The sequence below is a fragment of the Tarenaya hassleriana genome, unplaced genomic scaffold (assembly GCF_000463585.1).
Source record: "Tarenaya hassleriana unplaced genomic scaffold, ASM46358v1 Cleome32, whole genome shotgun sequence".
Taxonomy (NCBI): domain Eukaryota; kingdom Viridiplantae; phylum Streptophyta; class Magnoliopsida; order Brassicales; family Cleomaceae; genus Tarenaya; species Tarenaya hassleriana.
Window position 1 is genome coordinate 592,553 of NW_010966372.1, and position 20,169 is coordinate 612,721.

General features: G+C 39.0%; 5 protein-coding genes across 7 annotated transcripts in view; 4 read left to right on the top strand and 1 right to left on the bottom strand.

The window, feature by feature from the left end:
• Positions 1 to 1,903: 1,903 nt before the first annotated feature.
• LOC104820878 (UDP-glycosyltransferase 78D2-like) lies at positions 1,904 to 3,558 on the top strand. Its single transcript, XM_010551518.1, has 2 exons — positions 1,904 to 2,429; positions 2,613 to 3,558. The coding sequence occupies exons 1-2, from the start codon at positions 1,937 to 1,939 to the stop codon at positions 3,485 to 3,487; spliced, it is 1,368 nt and encodes a 455-aa protein (XP_010549820.1). The 5' UTR covers positions 1,904 to 1,936; the 3' UTR covers positions 3,488 to 3,558.
• Positions 3,559 to 3,640: 82 nt separating this feature from the next.
• Positions 3,641 to 13,221, bottom strand: LOC104820879 (protein EXPORTIN 1A). Its single transcript, XM_010551519.1, has 32 exons — positions 12,986 to 13,221; positions 12,236 to 12,352; positions 11,667 to 11,759; positions 11,511 to 11,582; positions 11,153 to 11,260; positions 10,994 to 11,076; positions 10,755 to 10,893; positions 10,610 to 10,678; positions 10,440 to 10,517; positions 10,202 to 10,264; positions 10,064 to 10,108; positions 9,793 to 9,900; positions 9,551 to 9,649; positions 8,647 to 8,850; positions 8,390 to 8,449; positions 8,003 to 8,113; positions 7,607 to 7,704; positions 7,303 to 7,411; positions 7,063 to 7,128; positions 6,886 to 6,984; positions 6,731 to 6,811; positions 6,563 to 6,652; positions 6,254 to 6,339; positions 6,088 to 6,168; positions 5,805 to 5,987; positions 5,553 to 5,619; positions 5,075 to 5,185; positions 4,777 to 4,884; positions 4,555 to 4,692; positions 4,334 to 4,471; positions 4,152 to 4,256; positions 3,641 to 4,039 (listed from the first exon to the last, which is right to left on the bottom strand). Exons 1-32 carry the CDS (start codon positions 13,082 to 13,084, stop codon positions 3,920 to 3,922), a joined length of 3,228 nt encoding a protein of 1,075 aa, XP_010549821.1. The 5' UTR covers positions 13,085 to 13,221; the 3' UTR covers positions 3,641 to 3,919.
• A 740-nt stretch (positions 13,222 to 13,961) lies between these two features.
• On the top strand, positions 13,962 to 16,369 carry LOC104820881 (probable NADH dehydrogenase [ubiquinone] 1 alpha subcomplex subunit 12). Its single transcript, XM_010551524.2, has 5 exons — positions 13,962 to 14,119; positions 14,768 to 14,794; positions 15,440 to 15,531; positions 15,825 to 15,934; positions 16,073 to 16,369. The coding sequence occupies exons 1-5, from the start codon at positions 14,028 to 14,030 to the stop codon at positions 16,232 to 16,234; spliced, it is 483 nt and encodes a 160-aa protein (XP_010549826.1). The 5' UTR covers positions 13,962 to 14,027; the 3' UTR covers positions 16,235 to 16,369.
• Positions 16,366 to 18,829, top strand: LOC104820880 (NADP-dependent alkenal double bond reductase P1-like). Of its 3 annotated transcripts, none has more exons than XM_010551520.2 (6): positions 16,366 to 16,510; positions 16,889 to 17,288; positions 17,448 to 17,628; positions 17,873 to 18,039; positions 18,182 to 18,264; positions 18,351 to 18,829. In XM_010551520.2, the coding sequence occupies exons 1-6, from the start codon at positions 16,389 to 16,391 to the stop codon at positions 18,727 to 18,729; spliced, it is 1,332 nt and encodes a 443-aa protein (XP_010549822.2). In that variant the 5' UTR covers positions 16,366 to 16,388; the 3' UTR covers positions 18,730 to 18,829. The 3 variants fall into 3 exon arrangements, with proteins under 3 accessions (XP_010549822.2, XP_010549823.1, XP_010549825.1); XM_010551521.1 differs by having other exon boundaries at positions 16,426 to 16,510; positions 16,894 to 17,288; XM_010551523.1 differs by having other exon boundaries at positions 16,426 to 16,510; positions 16,921 to 17,288.
• Positions 18,830 to 18,898: 69 nt separating this feature from the next.
• Positions 18,899 to 20,169, top strand: part of LOC104820882 (protein SMG9-like) — a 5,496-nt gene continuing 4,225 nt past the window's right edge. Inside the window, exons 1-2 of the mRNA XM_010551525.1 lie at positions 18,899 to 19,295; positions 19,635 to 19,743. Coding sequence (XP_010549827.1) covers positions 19,077 to 19,295; positions 19,635 to 19,743 — 328 coding nt within the window. The 5' untranslated portion in view covers positions 18,899 to 19,076. The remainder of the gene's footprint in view (positions 19,296 to 19,634; positions 19,744 to 20,169) is intronic.

Sequence of the window (20,169 nt, forward strand, 5' to 3'; positions counted from 1 at the left end):
GTACGAAATTCGTTCGGAATGCACAAAACTCATTAGGAATATCATTTTTAATATATAAAAGAACTTATTGTAAGACCAATAATACTCAACTTTAATATTAAAAAAACTCTTACTTATTAGAATTAGATATGAATGTTAAGAAATTTAATTATAAATTAATAAAAAAATAATTGCATAGTGATGATGAGTTTCTGTTTCTATTAACATCACCGATATATGTTTATCCTAAGAAGAGCAAAAGATCGCCACAAAATTATTGATCATCTTCACCCAGAAATAGGCAAAACACTTGGAGTTGCTAAGGCAAAATCAGGATATGAGTTTACCGAAACGTCTTTGGCAAACTATTTGAGACGTCAAAGTCTCTCAGTCATGGAGATACGAAATAAGATGTTAGGGATGGACAATCTAAGTTGGAATATCGGAAAAGGATCTCCCAATACAAGTGATTTGAGGAATTCTATATTTGTGGTGGTTATCTCTCAGTCATGGAGGTACGTAATAAGATGTTGCGGATTTCTATAATTGTCATTAAACAATTGACCGTATAATAACGAATATTGCATTAAAACAATTTTAGAAGAAGGAAAAAACTATAAATTCGATGACAAATATATTGTAAGAAATTAACAGATTATCTATATGAGTTCAATTATCCAAAAAAATATGTTTTTGGAAAATAGTTTCTTATATATAAAACAATATACAAATAATAAATAGTTTCTTATATATATAATGATTTTTAGGAAAAAATACATATATCACACATATATATAAAACATATATATACATATAAATATATAAAATAAATATGTAATTAATTTTGTGGAAAATAAATGTGTAATTAATTTTGTGCTTATAATATTTAATATGTGTATATGAATTTGTATAATTTTTAAAATTTAAAAAAGTATAGGGTTTTTTTGGATAAAAAAATGTATATGGTTTAAATTGCGACGAAAAAAAAAGTACAAGGTTTTTTTTTGTATTATCCATTAGATATATGTTAAAATTTGAAAAGTTTAGTTTTTATTTGTCAGTTTAGATATAGTTGAGTATTTAATTTGGAAATGAGATAGTTGAGTATTTAATTTGGAAATTTGGTTAAAGTTCAATATTTAATATGTGAATCTGCCTGATATATATATACAGAAAGAAAGAGTATTACGCGCGGCATGAGAGCGTGAATTGAAACTGAAAAACCCGGACTATATCCATGGGTTTGGGCCATTTTCTCCAAAAACCAAATTTTACGCGCGTGGCCACGGAAATGCTCCCACAAAATAACAGCCCATTACATTAAAAAAATAGATAGTCCATTATATTAAACCCATTTATTTTTTACACGTTAAAAAAGCCCATTCAATTAAATCCATTATTTTTATACATCCCATTGTATTGATCAAAAGAGCCCATTATACTGACAAATACAGCCCATTACAGTCTTTTTTTTTTTTCAAAACTAAAAATTACCGAATGCTATGATACATTTTTTACAGGTTCGTAGAGTGAAAAAAAAAATTAATACAGTCCGGAGTGTGTGTAAATATTTCATTTTTTGTTTGTTCCAATAAATGTATTACATGTTTACTAACTAATTTACCCAAATTTACAAAAGAAAAGAATAAAGAAAATAGTAGTGGTGGGCTGTTTCCGTTTTGGGCCAAATATATATATATATATATATATATATATATATTATATAATACGATACAAGTGTGGTGTTGAGAGAAGGAACGTCACATTGTGGAAACCCACCACCGTGGCAGCACGAGCTTCTACTTCCCCGGTGAGTGGTTCCTCGTCGGTCAACGCTGCTATCTTCCGTTGACTCTATAAACCCCTTTCTATGTATATATATATATAAATATCACCCCAAATTTACAACTAGTAAACACAACCAAATATTACTTCTCTCTCACGCCAGCGCCAACCGATGGCCGAGCCTTCTCATGCTGCCAGAGACACTCACGTCGCCGTCCTCGCCTTCCCCTTCGGCACCCACGCGCCGCCTCTCCTCTCCGTCACGCGCTGCCTTGCCGCCGCTGCACCTGCCGCTCGTTTCTCCTTCTTCGGCACCGCCCAATCCAACTCCGCCTCCGTCGGAGGCGACGGTTTGCCGGCGAATCTGAGGACCTACGACGTTAGCGACGGAGTACCGGAGGGGTACGTATTCACGGGAAAGCCACAGGAGGCGATCGAGCTGTTCCTGACGGCAGCGCCGGAGAGTTTCCGGAGAGGAATGGGGACGGCGGAGGCGGAGGTCGGCCGGAGAGTGACGTGTCTGGTGACGGACGCGTTCTACTGGTTCGCGGCGGAAATGGCGGCGGAGATGGAAGCCGTTTGGGTGGCGTTCTGGACGGCTGGGCCCTGTTCCCTCTCCGCCCATCTATGTACGGATCTCATCCGACGAACCATCGGCCTCCAAGGTTTTCCTCTTTCACTTTTATTTTTTATTCTGACGAGTTATATTCGTGATCCTTGAAATGCGTTCTTTATGGCAAGTAGGAAACTGCTCGAAGAAGAAAGGTCCTCTGGTTGGCAAATTCATATAGAGTTAGCACTATCACTAAACATGTTTTCTCTCTCTAACTTCCATGTCCAAATCACAGAGGTGGATGGACGCAAAGAGGAGAAGCTAGGGTTCATCACAGGAATGGAGAAGATGAGAGTGAAGGACTTGCCAGAAGGAGTTGTGTTTGGAAACCTCGAATCCATATTTTCCCGTATGCTCCACCAGATGGGGCTGGCCTTACCAAAAGCATCTGCCCTATTCCTCAACTCTTTTGAAGAGTTAGACCCTCTTTTAACCTCAACCCTTTCCTCAAATCTCAATCGCTTTCTCAACGTCGGCCCTCTCCCCCTTTCCACCCCTCCTAAAGTCTCGACACTCAATGACACATACAACTGCTTAGCCTGGCTAGACAACCAAGCCCTCGGATCAGTGGCCTACATCAGCTTTGGCACGGTCATGACACCACCGCCCAGCGAGCTACAAGCCATGGCAGAAGGCCTGGAAGCGAGCAGAGTGCCATTCATATGGTCATTGAAGGATAAAGACAGGGCTCATCTACCGAAGGGCTTTCAAGACAGGACAAGAGAACAAGGGCTGGTGGTGCCATGGGCACCACAGGTGAAGGTGCTCGAACACAGAGCAACGGGTGTGTTTGTTACACATTGTGGTTGGAACTCGGTGTTAGAAAGTGTTGCAGGAGGCATACCGATGATATGCAGGCCGTTCTTCGGGGACCAGAGGCTGAATGGGCGGGCGGTGGAGGCCGTGTGGGAGATCGGAGTGACCATTGATGGTGGAGCCTTTACAAGAGATGGATTCGTCAAATGCTTAGATCAAATTCTTGGACGTGACAGTGGGAGGAAGATGAGAGGTAATGCTAAGAAGCTCAAAGGACTTGCCCATGAGGCTGTCTCAGCAAATGGAAGCTCTACACAGAACTTCAAAGACCTGTCGGAAATAATTGTGATGTAACATAATTCATATGAAATAAAGAACTTTGTATTAATGTTTGAAACAAAAAATTGGAATAAGCTGCACAACCACAAACCCCCCCACCCACCCACCAAAAATAACACAGTCTAATATTGAAGCAAAGAGAATATATATATATAAGTGACCCATATAGATAGATATTCCCTACCATTAGCACCCTAATGTGAAAAATCTACATCAATTCACCAAACACTGCTACTTGGTAACACACCCTCTTCTCTTCTAAGCCTTCCAGTTTTCAAAATCGAATGGGAAGTTCTTACTAACAACCCCAAATACAGTGGCGGGGAAGAAAACATCTCGTCCTCCTCCTCGGTTTTCTTCTTCTTCCTCCTTTGCTTGTTGAAGCCTACAATGAATTTCACTCACCAAATGAAAGGAGGCTCCGCCCTATCTTCGCTTTTTCATCACTCACGAGTCCATATCTTCTTGAATTTCATTAGGAGCGATAAGCCCTGGGATCGAGAGCATTCTTTGCCGCTCTCTCTCCCTCTGAGCAGCAGCCTCCTCGGCATAAAGGTCTTTGTTATCCTGAAAATATTGTTTTTTATACACGACGGCAAATGAATAGGAAATTAGTTCGAGTTTACCAAAGAATGGGAATGTAGAATAAGGGATGGCGGAGAAACCAAAATGTGGTTACCTGCGCTGAAAATTCTTTGGACTGCACAAGGAAATCGCGTATAGTGTTCTTAAACGTCGATACGTCATTTCTCGACTCAAAAAGTCCATTGACGAATTGTGTGACCTGTGTATTTATGTTTTCAAGATCAGTGAGTGGAATCAAAGGAGATCTGGAAAAACAAAGATTCTGGTTTGATTTACCTCAGCTGCAGTCATATTGGGGAAAGATGTGCTCAGGAGCTTTATGGTGTATTCGCGAACAAAGGCGGAATTGTTTGGATATGGATAAGGTACTGTTGCCGCATCCCACAAAGGTTCCGTCAAAGATCCACTCTCAACCTGAACCCATAGTCAAACCCATAAGTAAAGAAAACATCCAGCAAGTAAATGAACGAGGAGTCCATCAGGAAGGGCATGCTTACCAGGCAAAAAAGATGCTGCAGCACCAATACATGCAACTTGAAACCAGGCTTATGGAAGGTGTCGGTCAAAACGGCAAATATTTCTTGCTCAATTTGCATAAAGTATGTCCGGTAGAATTGATTACAAAACTCAGAAGCCTATTAAAGTTACAAGGGATGTTACATCAACCTATAGGCTGACATGCAAATAGCTACAAACAAAAGGAAGAAAAAGCACCAAACCTGAAAGTTCTTCAGCATCTCAAGCAAAAGATTAAGCCCAGTTTCGGCGATATTTCTTTCGGTATGCCTAAACGCCCAGATAATTGAATCTATCACTAGCTTCAGTTGCTGGTGAATGACAAGAAGGCACAAGATGAAATAAGTGCAAGGACTTGTACGAAAATAAATCTATCAACATATAACCAGATAATACAATAAACTGAACCAGAATAAACTAGATGAATGAAATACAAATGATGGCTACAAATTCCTTGGATGTAAAAAAAGCCAAAATAAATGCAAAAACATATTCACCAACCTGACTTGACAGCCGTATCAAGGCAGGGAAACAGAAAGTAGCAATAGCACGAAGTAATGAGAAAAATTTCAGGCGATGCTCTGGGTAATCTTCAAAATTTTTAGTTATCATCTGCAGGACAAATAAAAGTGAGTACATCAACTACAATACACAACACCAACTAGTAAGTCATATCAACAAGTCTAGTCTTTATGGTGAATAAAAAAATAGCCAAAACAAACATTTATGAAGAAACAAGAAAGAATTATGTTAAAGAAGGTCATCCAAAATGACACACTCTACCAAGTGTATGCCTATAAACATAAGTCAAAGTACAAACCAAGTTTGGATAGCTGTCTAGACGACCCCATTTCCCCTATAAATTAAACACATAATACATCTTTGCTTTTCCTAAAGCTGTAGAACATGGTTCGTCGTGGAGAGACAACAACTAAGCATTAATTAGCTAACGATAAGCCATGGCTCATATAAAATTTACCTCCAGCGTACACTGGAAAACAGCTTCAAATATGCGGGGCACATCATCAAGCATTGCAGCCTTGTACCTGCACGACATGTCATGTCACATGTATTAATATTGCACGAATCCAATGATAGTAGATTTTGTATCACGTCATGCAGTAAGGCTTCTTTTGGAATACCAAATAGCCTTAGATCTAGAAACAATTTCGCATCAATCTGTTCATGTAATCCATGATGATTATTAAATAACAAAGAACAAGATAATTACTTGTTTATTATCGTTGCAAATAGTGATAGAACTTCAGATTCCCTAGCATCAGGGACGTTTCTTGCATAATCGCCAAGAACAGGATCCATCATTGGCGGCACAAATTGTTTTCCGATGTGTGGCTGGTCTTCAGCTTTGTCTAAAAATGTTTCTATCAGTTTAAGGGTTTCCCTCTTAACAGACCTGTCCAATCAGAATAAAAATATAACATTATTCAAGTTTATAGAGAGAGACATTCACAACCTCTCACTGTGTTTATCTTAGGTACAAAAGCTAATCCTACCGTAGAAGTTTAACAAAAGATGTTCTTGAAGCATAAGGGCCTCCACCAGCAATGCTACCCGATACAAGCTCACTGTACATTCTGTTGCAGCAATACAATGAAAAACCAAATTAGAGTTCTCAAAGATTGTGTAACATGGACAGCTATTGTTGTACAATGGGTTTACCTGTATACATTCAGCATATCCAAGAAGATCAAGGATATTTGCGACAGAAAGTATGTTCCAAGAGAAGTTGCAACACTAGTATTTGTCTGCAATGCACAAACCGAAATGTATTAGACTTCATCACAGAGCCAAACCAAAATCTACACTAAGACCACTAGATAGACCAGCTCAACATAACGAAAACACGGAATCATGCTTCCTTATCATATGCAACGAAATTCTATTTCATAGATAAAAAGTAGCAGCACACGGCAACTCCAGATAAGCTTCAGATAACCATCAATGTGTAAAAGTAAGAAGTCAGCAGACCTGGAAGATGTTGAGTACAGTACGTATCACATCTTGATCCTTAAGGAAATCTACACTCTGGCGTGCCTGTCCTATGATTTCTGCCCATTTCTGCAATACAGAAGTGAGTTAGTTTTAATCAGCTCAGCCTATAAAAATCCAAGAAGCTAGAATTATTAATTAACAGACCTGGTTTGGGAGAGCCATCAACCTCTGGAGGTATTCATCCCTCTTCTGAGGATCTGATTCCGCTTGGATCATTTGACCAACCTGAAGAGAGAAGGTTAAATTGCAACAAGAAACAGCTTTGTATCTCCACACAAGCGACATCTGGAAAAACTTACAGATTCATAAAAGGTGTGAATCTGATGAGGCTCGAGATCTGCAACAGTTGTTGCAAGGCCCGATAGAAGTTCAGATACAAATGGTTCACTTTCTCCAACCTGAAAGTGCAAGAAGCTAATTTTATGATCTCAATTTTTAAAAGATTGTGTAAGAATTTAATACTTGCATATGCATACCTGGACGATAACAAACTTGCGCTTGCACTTCTGAACAATTTTCAGGAATGTATCACAGGCCATATCCTGAAGGAAATCATTGCATATTCAATGTTTTTAACGGCAAATTTAATCAGAAAACAGCAACTGCAAACAGCACATGGTAACGTAATTGGATTTCACCCTCTATATATCCAACCAGTACATTGCACTTAACAGTCCAATATTTAAGACAGCAGAAGATTGTAAGAGAACCACTACCTGAACACCTGGATGCGTCTCATGCATGAATTCAAACAACTTGTTCACAACTGTCTTCAGAAATTTCCAGTGGGCTCTTAAAAATCTTGGATACTGTCCGACAACATACCTGGAACATAGGGAAAGCATTAAAAAAAATGAGAATTCTCCCAGGAACAAAGCCTCAAAGTTCTTAAGGTGAAGTATGCATAAATCTTATGCTGGTATCCAACGGAAACAGCAAATGACTAAAAGAATCCTGATATCTGTCAACTCTATCCTACATAGAAATCCAAGATTAGTGTCCATGATGGAGAAAACTTACATGATATTGCTGGCAATAACGGCTTTATTATCTTTACCCTTGGTGATCTCACATAAATTTAACAAATCACGGATAACCATCACCAAAAATCTGTTTTCCTGACAAAGACATTGAAGTTCAAATACATCAGTTATAGACACAACACATAAAACACCTATCACAACCACTGAAAGAAATGGTCAAACAGATGAAAAATCGTAAAAATATGGCAGGTGATGAAAGAGATTCTTGCAACAGCGAATAAGTATATATGATGCATCAAAAAGGTAAACACACAATGATAAAGATATGTGATGGAGAAGTTACTACGTCACAAAACAAAACTATCAACTTTATGCACAAAATAAAAGAAATAATTCAGAGGGCAACCATGACAAGCAACAGTGTAAATCATACCTGTTCTTCTGCCATGGACCCAGATATAGATCCAATAGCCCAGCACAGCGTGTTCAGGTTGTTCCAAGTCCATTCCTCCCCACTTAATTGTTTGCTGAGTTTCCTCAACATCTTTAAAGGTAAATCAAAAGATGATCAATAGAAAAAGGTCAGAGAAACTGAGACATTGAGCCTTAGATAACACAGTTGAATTCAGTGATTTAGGGTCTAGATTTGCACAAGAAGATTCTACATAATAGGTTACATGCTACTGTCTAGACGGCTACTGACAACATAGTGATCATAATTCTCTAGCTGTTAATTCCCAACTGTTTTTACGTAAACCGTCAGCATAACTACGCTATCATAAGAAACACATAAATAAACTCTCCCTCTTGTAAAAGCTACCTGTTTTTCGGTATCATCATGATCAAGGTGTGACAAATAGATCAGTGTCTCTCGCATGATCTGCAACAATAGAAAATAACAAATGAGAACCAAAAAAAGAAAAGGCTCCCCGAGGATGAAATTACATGCACACCAAAATGAAGAATTGAGTATGATACTGTTACAGTGTTACTCTCTAATCACAACATTACAATGCATTCACAGTATCTTGCCTAAATGAAAATGACCTAGATTCTGTGTCAAACCTAGACCAGTACCTTATACTGGACAAGAACATCATTGTCTTTCATAGTTTCACGGACAATGTTTCCATTTTCATCTTCAACAATTAGCACTTCTTCAGGCTTTGCCATGCGACTTATCATGAGTCCTCTTAACTTTGACATTGAACCAGCATAAAGTTGCCGCCGCTGCATGACTTGAGAGCCAAGACCATCAACCATATTCGGAAGGAACGGCATCTGCAAGTAATTCCAAACCCAAGGTGAGTAAGCACATCAAAGCATGGATAGCTCCACAATGACTTAAGACATGGCACACGTGAATGAGAAAAAAATATATGATACTACCTAAATGTTCAACACATCAAAGATATCTGATATACAGGACCAGTATAGCCCTAAAAAGTGTAACAGTGCAAACACATGGCCGTTGGTGATATACCTAATTAATAGTCTTGGCTAAGAATCACACAAGTTATAAAAGAAGATTAAATTTTGAATCCACATTAGTTCCATTCTGAAATGCAAAATATAACTTTCCTTTAAACCAAGGATTCTTATTAGTATGTTGCAGATAGACAACAAAGAATCCTTTCGTTTTTCTAAATTCTGGTTGAATGCAGCACAAACAATAGTTCAAATGTTGAAGTAGCTGAAGTGTATTACAAGCATGTTGTCGGTATACTTAGATGCAGTAGGCAATATCAACCTAATATCTGAAATATTGTTTGCAAAGCTTCCAACAGATTATATCTCCTCATAACTCTAACTGATCGGACACGTATTTAATGCTTTAATGTATACTATACGCAGGGCAATTTGCTTCTCGAGAAGTATACTGCCAGGATTCCAATGCCTCAACTAAGAAAAATGCAGTTCTAAATAACATCTAACGAAGAAAGAGAAAAACAAGCCACAGTAGTTATGGATTCCATCCTACCTGTAATCCCATTAGGCTTGCAGTTACAGCTGGATTATCGGCATTATGGTGTGCATCAAACAGCTCCAAAACCAATGAGTTCCAATAATCCAAACAAACCTGTTTAATCACAAGCAGCAAACGATGTCAATTTCCAAAGCATTAGATGGAACACAAAATACCATTCCTACCTGCCAACATAGAAAAAGAAACAAAAGTAACTGCATCAACAACAATAACAGTAATAATTGTTAATTCCAAACCTTGAACACTTCAGTGTCTTCAACATATGATATATTGATGAGATATTCCAGACCCGCGAGTAATACAGATACATTTTCTGGGGCAGATTCTAGGACTCGTATATGGAACTGCAAATAAGGGAAATTTGAGACAGCAATGACATTTGATACTATCAAAATGCTTCCACCATAAAAGTTAGTACCTTATATGAATTAAACCACACCCGCCAAAATCTAGAATTCTATTTCGCCGCACCATAGGATATCTTACTGAATCAGAAAGAAAATTTACCTTGAAAAATGAAGTGAAAAACAATGCCAAATTCTGGATAAATGCCTAGAAGAAAATAGAAAATACAAAAAGTCAAATCATGATAAGTTAAAGAAAACAATGAGTCCAGCTGGAACTTAATGCACCTAAAATAATTACCTGTTCTTCACTACTTCCATTTGCATATGCATCAGAGATATTTGTAGTCGGATGGAGAATTGCCTACAGATGTGGAAAACAATCACAAACATCAAACAAGAAACCAAGAATAAAATCAGTTATATGTTAAACAAACACATAAACTTACTAGACATTAAACTAACAAGGATAGAACTATCATTCTATAATAGCCTGAGAAAACAAATTGAAGCGAAGCAAGCAAGACAACAGGCATTACTTGCAACTGTGCCATGAATATGTTGTACATCTTAACATATTGAACATTGTAGAAGTCCCCAAAATTAAGAGCTGCAACCTGCAAGAAAAAGCCCCCGTCTCCAATCAATACAAAATCACAGAAAAACAATGATTTCATGACAAAATATCTGAGACCACAAACCAAAGTACCTCCGTCAGACATTGAAGAGTGAGATTCCTATAAGCTGGCACAGGAAAGAATTTAAGGAGGGTCTCCAGCTGCAAATTACAGGAAGAAAAGTGAGAACATAATTGTGATGTCCATTATCACCAATCTTAATCCAAGTATGTTTACCAAAGGAGACTCAAAGATATAGCCCAAGGGAATCCAGGAAAGGTAAGCATGCAGAGAAGACAGAGTTGCGCGTATAAGCTCTGGTCTTTGGGAAGCTGAGAGAACATATAGGCACAGCTCGTGAATGAGTTGAAACTCACTGTAAATAATAAAGAAAAAATGGACAAAAAATCAGATATCCAAATAAGACAGAAGATGTATTAAATATAGTTAGAAGAATTAATATCAAATTAAGATACCTGTTCAAAGATTGTTTCAGTTCTTTGATCTTCTGCTGTGTCATCTCTCCTCTTGAGAAATCAAAAACCTCCTCACTTAGGAGCTAACAGAAAAAAGAAAAAGAAATGTTATCTGTTTGCAGTAATAAATGAAAGCAAAAGCATGTCAATAATACTTACTTTCAAAATAGCCATGCAATTCTCGCAGATGGTTTCACTGGTTTTAGCAGCAGTAACTAGGTCAGGGATAAAGCTTCTCCACTTAGCTGGCCACTCATGCTTTACAATCTGCATGCATCTCGTTATATGTTATGCCCAAGACCAATTCAATTTCGATCAACTTTGGTAAAACCTTACAAGAATACAACACTAGAATCCATTTCTAAATAAACAATCTTCACAGCAAATACCCCTAAGCTACAAAAAATGAAAGGAGAAACAGCTGGGCATTTTTCATGTAGTCAATTACACGGATACATGAAAGATTTAGTGCAATTAAGTAAATGCATTCACTACTGGCAGAAATTCATGGCAATACCTGAACCAAAATGATATTTAGCTTGTTGACATAAAGCCTTTCCGATCTGAAAGACGCATCATTACTAGAGAGCTGCACATAAATCCACAAAAGAATACAGTCAAAATTAACCACAAGACTATCTAAGAAATATTTATACAATTACAAAATACATACCTGTACAATGACTTCAGAGATGTAATTTTTCATTCCATCTCGTTGCTCAACAGGCAGCGCATTCCATCTATACTTGATAACACCTTCTAGGACCTGAAAGCAGAGGCCATGGAAACCTTCATATATCAATTACCCTATTTGCATGGAAACCTTCATATATCAATTACCCTATTTGACATAATTGACTTAGGGAACACGAAACAACTTGAACAAGAAATATCATTATAAGATATAAGATATATATTCAAAGGTTTTAACCAGCTATTTTCAATATGTACAAGCGTTTCATACTGATAAAACGAAGCATTTCTAAGGACAAATCTGAATCGTATAAATAGGTGTCACAACGTAACTGCTTGATTCTTCAGAAAGTTATCGTTTCCTTAACTAGCATATACAATGTATGAAACAATGGAACCTGTTTCCACAACTCTTGGATGTAGAAGGTATATCATATGGAACGATGCTAAGAGATATAAGCAGAAGAATAGCCGAAAATAACAATGAAATCTCTAATTGGCAACACTGCAACAGCCAACGCTAACAAAATAAGGGATGGTAATACTTACTTGAAGGGCAAAGAACTTGGTGTCCAGATTTTTTGTGTTTTGAAGAATGTGAACCACTTGGAGCCACATATCTGGATTAGCTTGTAAATCCCGCAAAATATGGTCGGCAGCAGCTCTCTGAGCAACACATTTTGGGAATAAAATGAAGTTAATTCATAGAGAAAACATGATGGCAGATAAAGTGGAATTTTACTTTCGAGCAGAAACAGGTGCAGCAGCAGCAATCAAGTATAGATTGAATTATCGAAACAATATCGCGCTTCTAAAGATATCTGAAATAACGATGTTTCACAATTTATAAGACTAATAATGCGGCTATAAAGTGTCATGATCGGAAAATAACTTTTCAATGCAAACTGCCTAATGGTCCTCTCTCCTTTCATTATGATTTAAGCCAACAAGAGCACACAAAGGTCGCGGATTGCTTCCATCCCAGGAAAAGCAAAACATTTAAACACAGACGGAAAGCACACGCCGAGGAGTTTAAACTCAAAACCTAGAAAAACAACCAAAACCTCATCCAATTCTTCCGAGAACACCCACAACATAACGGAAGACAAACAGGTACCAGCGCGGCTAAAACCCTAACACCGAAGCAGTCGTAAAACGCCCCCCTTTGCACAAATTTCACACGCAATCCAGAAGAAAACGGACGAAACACCATAACCCCGAATATGAAATCAATTATCTCTTCCCTAAATTTACCGACAGGCAAGAAAACATAGCCGGATACCAGAGAAATCGACCCACCTCTTCCTTAGATCCGGTGCCATAGAAGGCAGCCACGGTGGCATCGAGGAGAGCGACGTCAATTGGTTGGCTCAAGTCCCTTAGCTTCTCGGCCGCCATGGCTGAGATGCGAAGCTCGAGTAGAATCGTCGGATACCGAAAGCAACAGGAGAGACTGTAGCAGTGGAGGAGAAAACCCTAGGAGAGAGAATAAAAAGGGCGGAAGAAAATATTCTAGAGAGAGAGTATGGAGAGCAAAAGGAGCGTCGTATAAATATAGAGGAGTTCCTGAAGACAGCTTAAACTTGACGCAGGGAGGGGAGACAAAAAAGAGCGACTTTGAAAATTGTTTTCTTGTTCTTTTCCTCATATTTCTATTATTTATTATTGATTATATAAGCTAGGATAATCTTTCCTTTTAATTTTTTAAAATGCAATCTAACATTTAAAGTCATAATGAAAAAGAAATATATATTAGATTTGGAATATTGATATTTAATTTTGTATAACAATAATCATAATCTGTCTAGTTACCCAAAAAAAACATAATTTGTCTCATAGAATAGTTTGATCTTTCACCAAATCGATCTAATATTCATTAGCCATTAATTATCTTTTAAAGATCTGCATGTGATGCATGACAATAACTTATATTTTCATAATTCTATTATATTATTTCATTCTCAAAAGTAAATCTGATTCCATATTAAATGTAATCCCCATTGTAAGAAAAAACTAATAAATCTATAAATACCATAAATTGTTTAACAATTATTCATGATAGATGTTTTAGTCTGTAGAATAGCTGCTCCTTTAATTCTTTTGATGCAATTCACAAGTAGAAATGAAATAATTGAAAACCATACCGGATCACATGTTTTTCGGTAAACCGGTAGGGGATGCTAAACCGGTCAAGCAAAACAGGTATAAGGTTTTGGACCGGAGAGGAAGAATCCCATACAACAAGGCGTAGAAATGAAACGGTGTGCGTAATCAGGGCGTGAAAAGTATATTCTGAAATCCAAATCTAAAGGCGAAGAGGCACTCCGACCGAGACAAGGACATGGCTTCGACGGTGGTGAAAAGTGCGTTGCAGGCGATCAAAGAGAGAGGCCTGGTCGGTTTCTTACGGCTTCTCCGGGAAGAGGGCTACACGTCAGTTCTTCTTCTTCGTCTTCTTCTCTCGCGCCTTGTTCCTCGTTTGATTTCGATTATTTTCCTCTAGGGATTGCCTCGATTCGATCTGTTTGATTCAGGAAACCCTAGGAAATGCGAGTTTTGTTGGTTTCGTTGGATCTTCCTTTATTTCGATTGAAGATTATAGATGAACACGCGCTTTTCTCTATGCTTGTTTGTGTATATAGATTTGTCGGAATGTATCGGTAAGGAACGAATCTTATTCTAGGATTTGTCTGAGCGGAATGGGTCTATGGAAATTTTGTCTATTTGTCATCGAACAGCCATTGTAGTTGCTGCGGATTATCCTTGAAGTATCCTTTAAAGCTTTGGAATATTTGGCTTTTATTTTTTCTTCTGGAAATCAAATATGTAAGCTCTTTGATAATTCTTCTTCTTCCCATGTCATGGTTCAAATGAGGGGAACTCTTACTATTGATTCCTACTCGAGCGTTCGGTCTAATTCCTTCATCCTTCTGTAGCCTCTCCATGCTTAGGTGTTCAGTTCATGACCGTTCAATCCCATGATTATATGCGCTTTTTTTCAGCATTCTTTTTCTGGAATCGTGCCTCTCGAGTTCTCGGCATCTGCTAATTGCTTGTTTTATACCTTTTCCCTCATTACAGGAATTGCCTGACGGATGGAAATCTCTTGTAAGTACAATCTATACTCTTATATATGTGCTGGGAGGTTCATCCCTTCTAAAACACGCGCATATGTTTTCCAGTGGCTCAACAAGCTGCTGCAGGTTCTATGATTGCATTTCTGATGGAATATAGATCCCTGACTGCCAGTACTGAATACTCCGTAATGATTTTCATTTCTTACCGGTCATCCTGTTTGTCTTTCTCTTGTTTGAAACATTGACATAAATGCCAGATCGAACTTTTGGCATCCGATTATGTTGCATGTTGATCTTAAAACTCCACAATAGCTTAAAATATTGCAATTCAAAGTTGGAAACTTTCTCTTCTCTTATTGTAAGAGGCTTGCCTGAGGTCTCCTGGGTTGGAGAACTTTGCTATGATTCTTGCTAGATGTTTTCTGTTGAAGGATTGTGAAATCTTGATGTCTGAATCTGTGTTCTGTTGTATGATGTTATTTTTCTTGTTGCGCCAAGCTTTTCCTATTTCAGATACTACAAAATAATATATGCAGCATAACTAAACTGACTGACATAAGATCTTTGATGTGCATATGCATCTTTTATTCATTTGATGTTCTTTGATTGTTATGGAGATAAGAACGTTTGGATACCTCATGATCAATAACATTTTTTTTATTTTTTACCAATTAAGGCAAACGAAAATACACAACATAGGAGCAACAGTTGTTGGTGTTGATAAATTCGGTAACAAATATTACCAAAAGCTGGGCGACACTCAATACGGTTTGTAGTTTGTACATCTTTCCATTTTGCCTTGTGATGTCCTTCAGTATTTGCTTTTGCTTAATGTCAATACTACTTGCAGGATTCAGAATACTTGTTGCCTATATCGTATACTATTTGAAAAAAATTGCTTATATTTATCATTCAACAAAATCAAGGCTAGGGTTGTTAAGGTTTTCAGGAAATATATAATCATCTTGTCGCGTGGTCATAGGTTTCACAGCTTGTTCCCACATGTCCAAGTACTATATGGTATGAATATGCAACTAAAACACACTACTAACCGTTTGCAGGAAGACACAGATGGGTAGAATATGCACAGAAGGATCGTTATAATGCGTCTCAGGTACCGGCCGAGTGGCATGGATGGCTCCACTTCATGACCGATCACACTGGAGATGAGGTAAGCCTCTTCAGAGACTCAATCTCAAATCTCTACATTAAGGGTTTTATTAATAAAATATCCATTTATAGGCGATCTCGAGCATAAGTAGTATTAATCTAATGATCATCATACTGAATGAGAAATTTCATTTTGAAGCTCCTCATGCTGAAACCGAAGAGGTATGGGCTTGAGCACAAAGAGAACTTCTCGGGAGAGGGTGATGCCTACATTTACCATTCAAAGGGACACGCTCTAAACCCCGGGCAGAGGAGCTGGACTAGGTACCAACCTTGGGAACCCGCTAAGTCTGATAATTGAGTTGAGATGAACTGCAAGTGTTGTTTGCTTCTGTTTTCTTGTAATAAAGATCGGTGGACCTGACGCTTGAACAATTCAGATTTCCGAAACTCGGGTTCTGGTTAAATATTTGCTTGATGATTAAACTTTTGGAAAGCAGGACTGTTTCCCATTAATGGAAAATTGGATTATATATCGTGTGGACTCAATGCAGTTTAGGGGGCATCGGCTTGAGGGAGACGACGACTTCAACTTGGTTTTTGTATTGGGTTTATGTTCGTTCCAGCATACCATAAGGTAAACACTTTCATTAAACGTACCCATCACCACTTTTTTTTTTTGGCGGCGGAGGAAATCAAACCTGTCATTGTCATATCAATTTTGGTTGCGGCACTGCAATTATATGCTCATCCGACCATTAAAAAAATGCAAAATATTTTAATATTCTTCGGAAGATCATTTTTTTTATTAATCACCATACTTGCAAACAGAGTTTCCAAATGAAGTAAATCTTTTACTTAGTATTCGAATGTATTATTATATTATACAAACAACTTCTTTTTTCGGCCCATAATTTATATCATTTATTTGAAGATGCAAAAGAACATACAAAGAATTTATCATGAACAAAATCTAGCATGGACCGGCAACCTAATATGTACAATGATAAATAAGTATAGCGGTTGATTGCCAAAAACGGAATGAAGTGACGAGGTGGACAGACGAAAAGAAAAAGCTTGTGGCTGCTATTACTCCCTCTGCGAAGCCCATAAGGCCGACACTTTTCGGCGTCGGAGAATACCAGAGAGAGAGAGAGGGAATGGCGAGCACCGGAAGAGATGGCGGGGCCACGGCGAGCAACAAACAGGTCATTCTGCGAGATTATGTGACCGGATTCCCCAAGGGGTCCGACCTCATCGTCACTACCACCGCCGTCGAACTTAGGGTTCAGACGGAATCTCCGACGGTGCTAGTGAAGAATCTCTACTTGTCCTGCGATCCCTACATGCGAATCCGCATGGGCAAACCCGATCCTTCATCTCCTGCGCTTTCTCAACCCTACGAACCCGGCAAGGTGCGTCTCCGTCGCTCCCTGTTTATGGGATTCGGTGGAGAAGTTCGAATCCAGTTACATTTCGAGATCATTAGATTCAAAATTATGGGATTCTGTACAGATCCCCTCTGTTTCCTTTTGTTTACTTGTTGCTGAAGGTTTCGATGCGATTTGTGGCAGCCTCTCTTAGGGTTTGGAGTGTCGAGAGTAATAGATTCTACCCACCCGGATTTCGAAAAGGGCGACTTGCTTTGGGGGTTTGTCGGATGGGAGGAGTACAGTGTCATCACTCCAATTCCTAACGTGCACAACAAGATCCACCATATGGATGTTCCGTTATCCTACTACACCGGGCTACTTGGTAAGGTTATCTCGGCTTTCTTCTCGGTCAAATCATCACTTTGGGCGTGCCCAGATATGTAACTTGATGAGAAAGGAATCCTGCTATTTTGTTGATACATGCGTGGTCTAGAGCTGGATAGTAATCTGCATGGACCATTGAATCTAACAAACATTATCCAAAGCTTAGGTAGGAATTGATTTATAGATGAAAATGGACTGTAGTGGTGTCCACTGTCCTTCATGGCTTTGCATTGTTCTGACAGGTATGCCCGGCATGACCGCATATGTTGGGTTTTATGATATATGTGCTCCTAGGAAAGGCGAGTTTGTCTTTGTATCCTCTGCATCCGGGGCTGTTGGTCAGCTTGTGGGTCAATTTGCCAAGTTGATGGGTTGTCATGTTGTCGGAAGCGCCGGAAGTAAGGAAAAGGTGAGCAGAGAAGAGACTTAGCTGGAACTTTATTTAGATTTCTTGTCGGGTCTGATGTATGTAATGTATGCTTCAATACATTTGCTCTGTCTTTTCCATCAAGACAAGACGGTGACTTGCCTTGTTAACCGCTTGTTGTCAGGTCGATCTCCTGAAGAATAAGTTCGGGTTTGACGATGCGTTTAACTACAAGGAAGAGCCCGACCTTGATGCTGCCCTGAAGAGGTAAGTCGAGCCCCTTTATCTCAGCCTGATGGTTTTTGCAATGTTTCCATTGCTCTTCATTTCGGTTTATCCTTGTCTGTTACCAGGTGTTTCCCCGATGGCATCGACATATACTTTGAGAACGTGGGAGGGAAAATGCTCGACGCAGTGCTTCTAAACATGAGAATGAATGGCCGGATCGCAGTCTGTGGAATGATTTCTCAGTACAACCTGGAAGACCCTGAGGGAGTGCACAACTTGGCCACTGTCATCTACAAGAGGATCCGTATCCAAGGGTTCATTGTTTCGGATTACTTCCAAAGACACTCCGAGTTCTTGGACTTTGTGCTTCCTTACATCAGAGAAAGGAAGATAACCTACGTAGAGGACACAGTCCAAGGGCTTGAGAACGGACCTTCCGCTCTGATCGGACTCTTCCATGGTAATAATGTCGGTAAACAGGTTGTCGTGGTTGCTCCTGAATGAGGTCGTACCATGAAGTTAGTTTGGATTAGCGACAATGGTTGTCTTGTGAACAGAGGACTGATTAAGTAAATTAAATAAAAAAAGTTTTTTTTTGTTGTCTTGGGTTGGGTCGGGTGAGATTTCTACTCATCAGTATAAAATCAAAATATTCTCAAGTCGCTTGTGTTCTATGTTTCACAACGAAGTCGCTTTGGTCATTCTCTCTCTAGCGGGCAGGATGAGTCAATCTTTGTCCTCAATTTGGTTTGGCGGACTTTTTTTTCTGTAAATTATCGCAAACCCTAATCGTGCTGTAGGGTCTATTGTTGCGGGCGATTCTTGGTGAGGTTGCGAACCATCGAGTTTCGATGGCTGGGTCATCTGCCGGTGGTCCGAGTCATTTGTCGGCGGCGTCGCCAACTCCTAAAATTCTGCTCGCGAAGCCCTCAGTCGGTCCGATCGCCGGAAAATTTGGCCGCGGCAGCGCTGAAGATGAAGCCCAACATCATCGCTCCCGCCTCCCTCCCGTCAGCTCCCTCAATATACTCTCCGATTCTTGGGATTTCCACATCGATCGCTTTCTTCCTGTAACCCCCCCCCTCCTCTCTCTCTCTCTCTCGTGTTTTGACCTTCGCAAGCGGTAAAATCTGCGTGGTTGGTTTTTCTTTCTTCTTGGAAGTGAAAAAGGTTAAACATCGTTGTTTCTGTGAAATTTTGGCTTTATCCGATGTAAGTCAAAGATGGTGCTCGATACAATCATCTGATGGATCCTTCCAAGCTAACCATCTTTCCTTGATCTACCTGCCATTGATGATGTATATCAATTAACGTATATATGCCATTTGGAAATGGAGTTCCATGCTGTTGATCCTCAGAAACTGATTGTAATTTCACTTTGGGTTCTTCTTGGGTTTTCTTTTGGTCAGTTCCTGACTGAGAATACCGATTTCACGGTGGTTGGTGTGATTGGTCCTCCGGGTGTTGGCAAATCGACAATTCTGAATGAAATTTATGGCTTTGATGCGAGCTCCCCTGGTGAGTATTCTAAATCTATGTCATGTCCTCCAGGTTCCACAGTTGATAACTATTCTGCACGTGATTCTGTTAAGGTTCAGACTCGACTCTGTAGTACTTATCAGATTCATGTCTGAGCAGCAATTTATTTGCAGTTGTGAAGAACTTAGATTGGACAGTTGTCATGGTCATGTGAACAGCATGGAGGTTTTCTTACAAGTCTGTTGTTATATTTGGAAATGCTTGGTCAGGACATGGATGTCGGATTAATCATGTTAAGCTTATTTGTTTCTCTTCCCACATTGTAGTAATGTATCCATTGCCTCCATCACCATTTCTCATGCTGAGCATTGTCGTTGTGGCATGTATGTTTTTTAAAACAATGAAAGTGTTGTTATCTTCCTAGTTCCCCTCAAAGTTACGGAAGGTTGCTTATTTGCAGGAATG

Excerpts from the sequence above, each read along its gene's own strand:
- LOC104820878 (XM_010551518.1), top strand. The coding sequence starts at position 1,937 with ATGGCCGAGCCTTCTCATGCTGCCAGAGACACTCACGTCGCCGTCCTC. Across the intron at positions 2,430-2,612 it reads ACGAACCATCGGCCTCCAAG|AGGTGGATGGACGCAAAGAG; the intron begins GTTTTCCTCTTT and ends TCCAAATCACAG.
- LOC104820879 (XM_010551519.1), bottom strand. The coding sequence starts at position 13,084 with ATGGCGGCCGAGAAGCTAAGGGACTTGAGCCAACCAATTGACGTCGCT. Across the intron at positions 8,851-9,550 it reads CAAGCCTAATGGGATTACAG|ATGCCGTTCCTTCCGAATAT; the intron begins GTAGGATGGAAT and ends AATTACTTGCAG. Across the intron at positions 6,169-6,253 it reads GATATGCTGAATGTATACAG|AATGTACAGTGAGCTTGTAT; the intron begins GTAAACCCATTG and ends TTGCTGCAACAG.
- LOC104820881 (XM_010551524.2), top strand. The coding sequence starts at position 14,028 with ATGGCTTCGACGGTGGTGAAAAGTGCGTTGCAGGCGATCAAAGAGAGA. Across the intron at positions 14,120-14,767 it reads CTCCGGGAAGAGGGCTACAC|GAATTGCCTGACGGATGGAA; the intron begins GTCAGTTCTTCT and ends CCCTCATTACAG. Across the intron at positions 15,532-15,824 it reads GCTGGGCGACACTCAATACG|GAAGACACAGATGGGTAGAA; the intron begins GTTTGTAGTTTG and ends AACCGTTTGCAG.
- LOC104820880 (XM_010551520.2), top strand. The coding sequence starts at position 16,389 with ATGGAAAATTGGATTATATATCGTGTGGACTCAATGCAGTTTAGGGGG. Across the intron at positions 17,289-17,447 it reads AACCCTACGAACCCGGCAAG|CCTCTCTTAGGGTTTGGAGT; the intron begins GTGCGTCTCCGT and ends GATTTGTGGCAG. Across the intron at positions 18,040-18,181 it reads GCGCCGGAAGTAAGGAAAAG|GTCGATCTCCTGAAGAATAA; the intron begins GTGAGCAGAGAA and ends GCTTGTTGTCAG.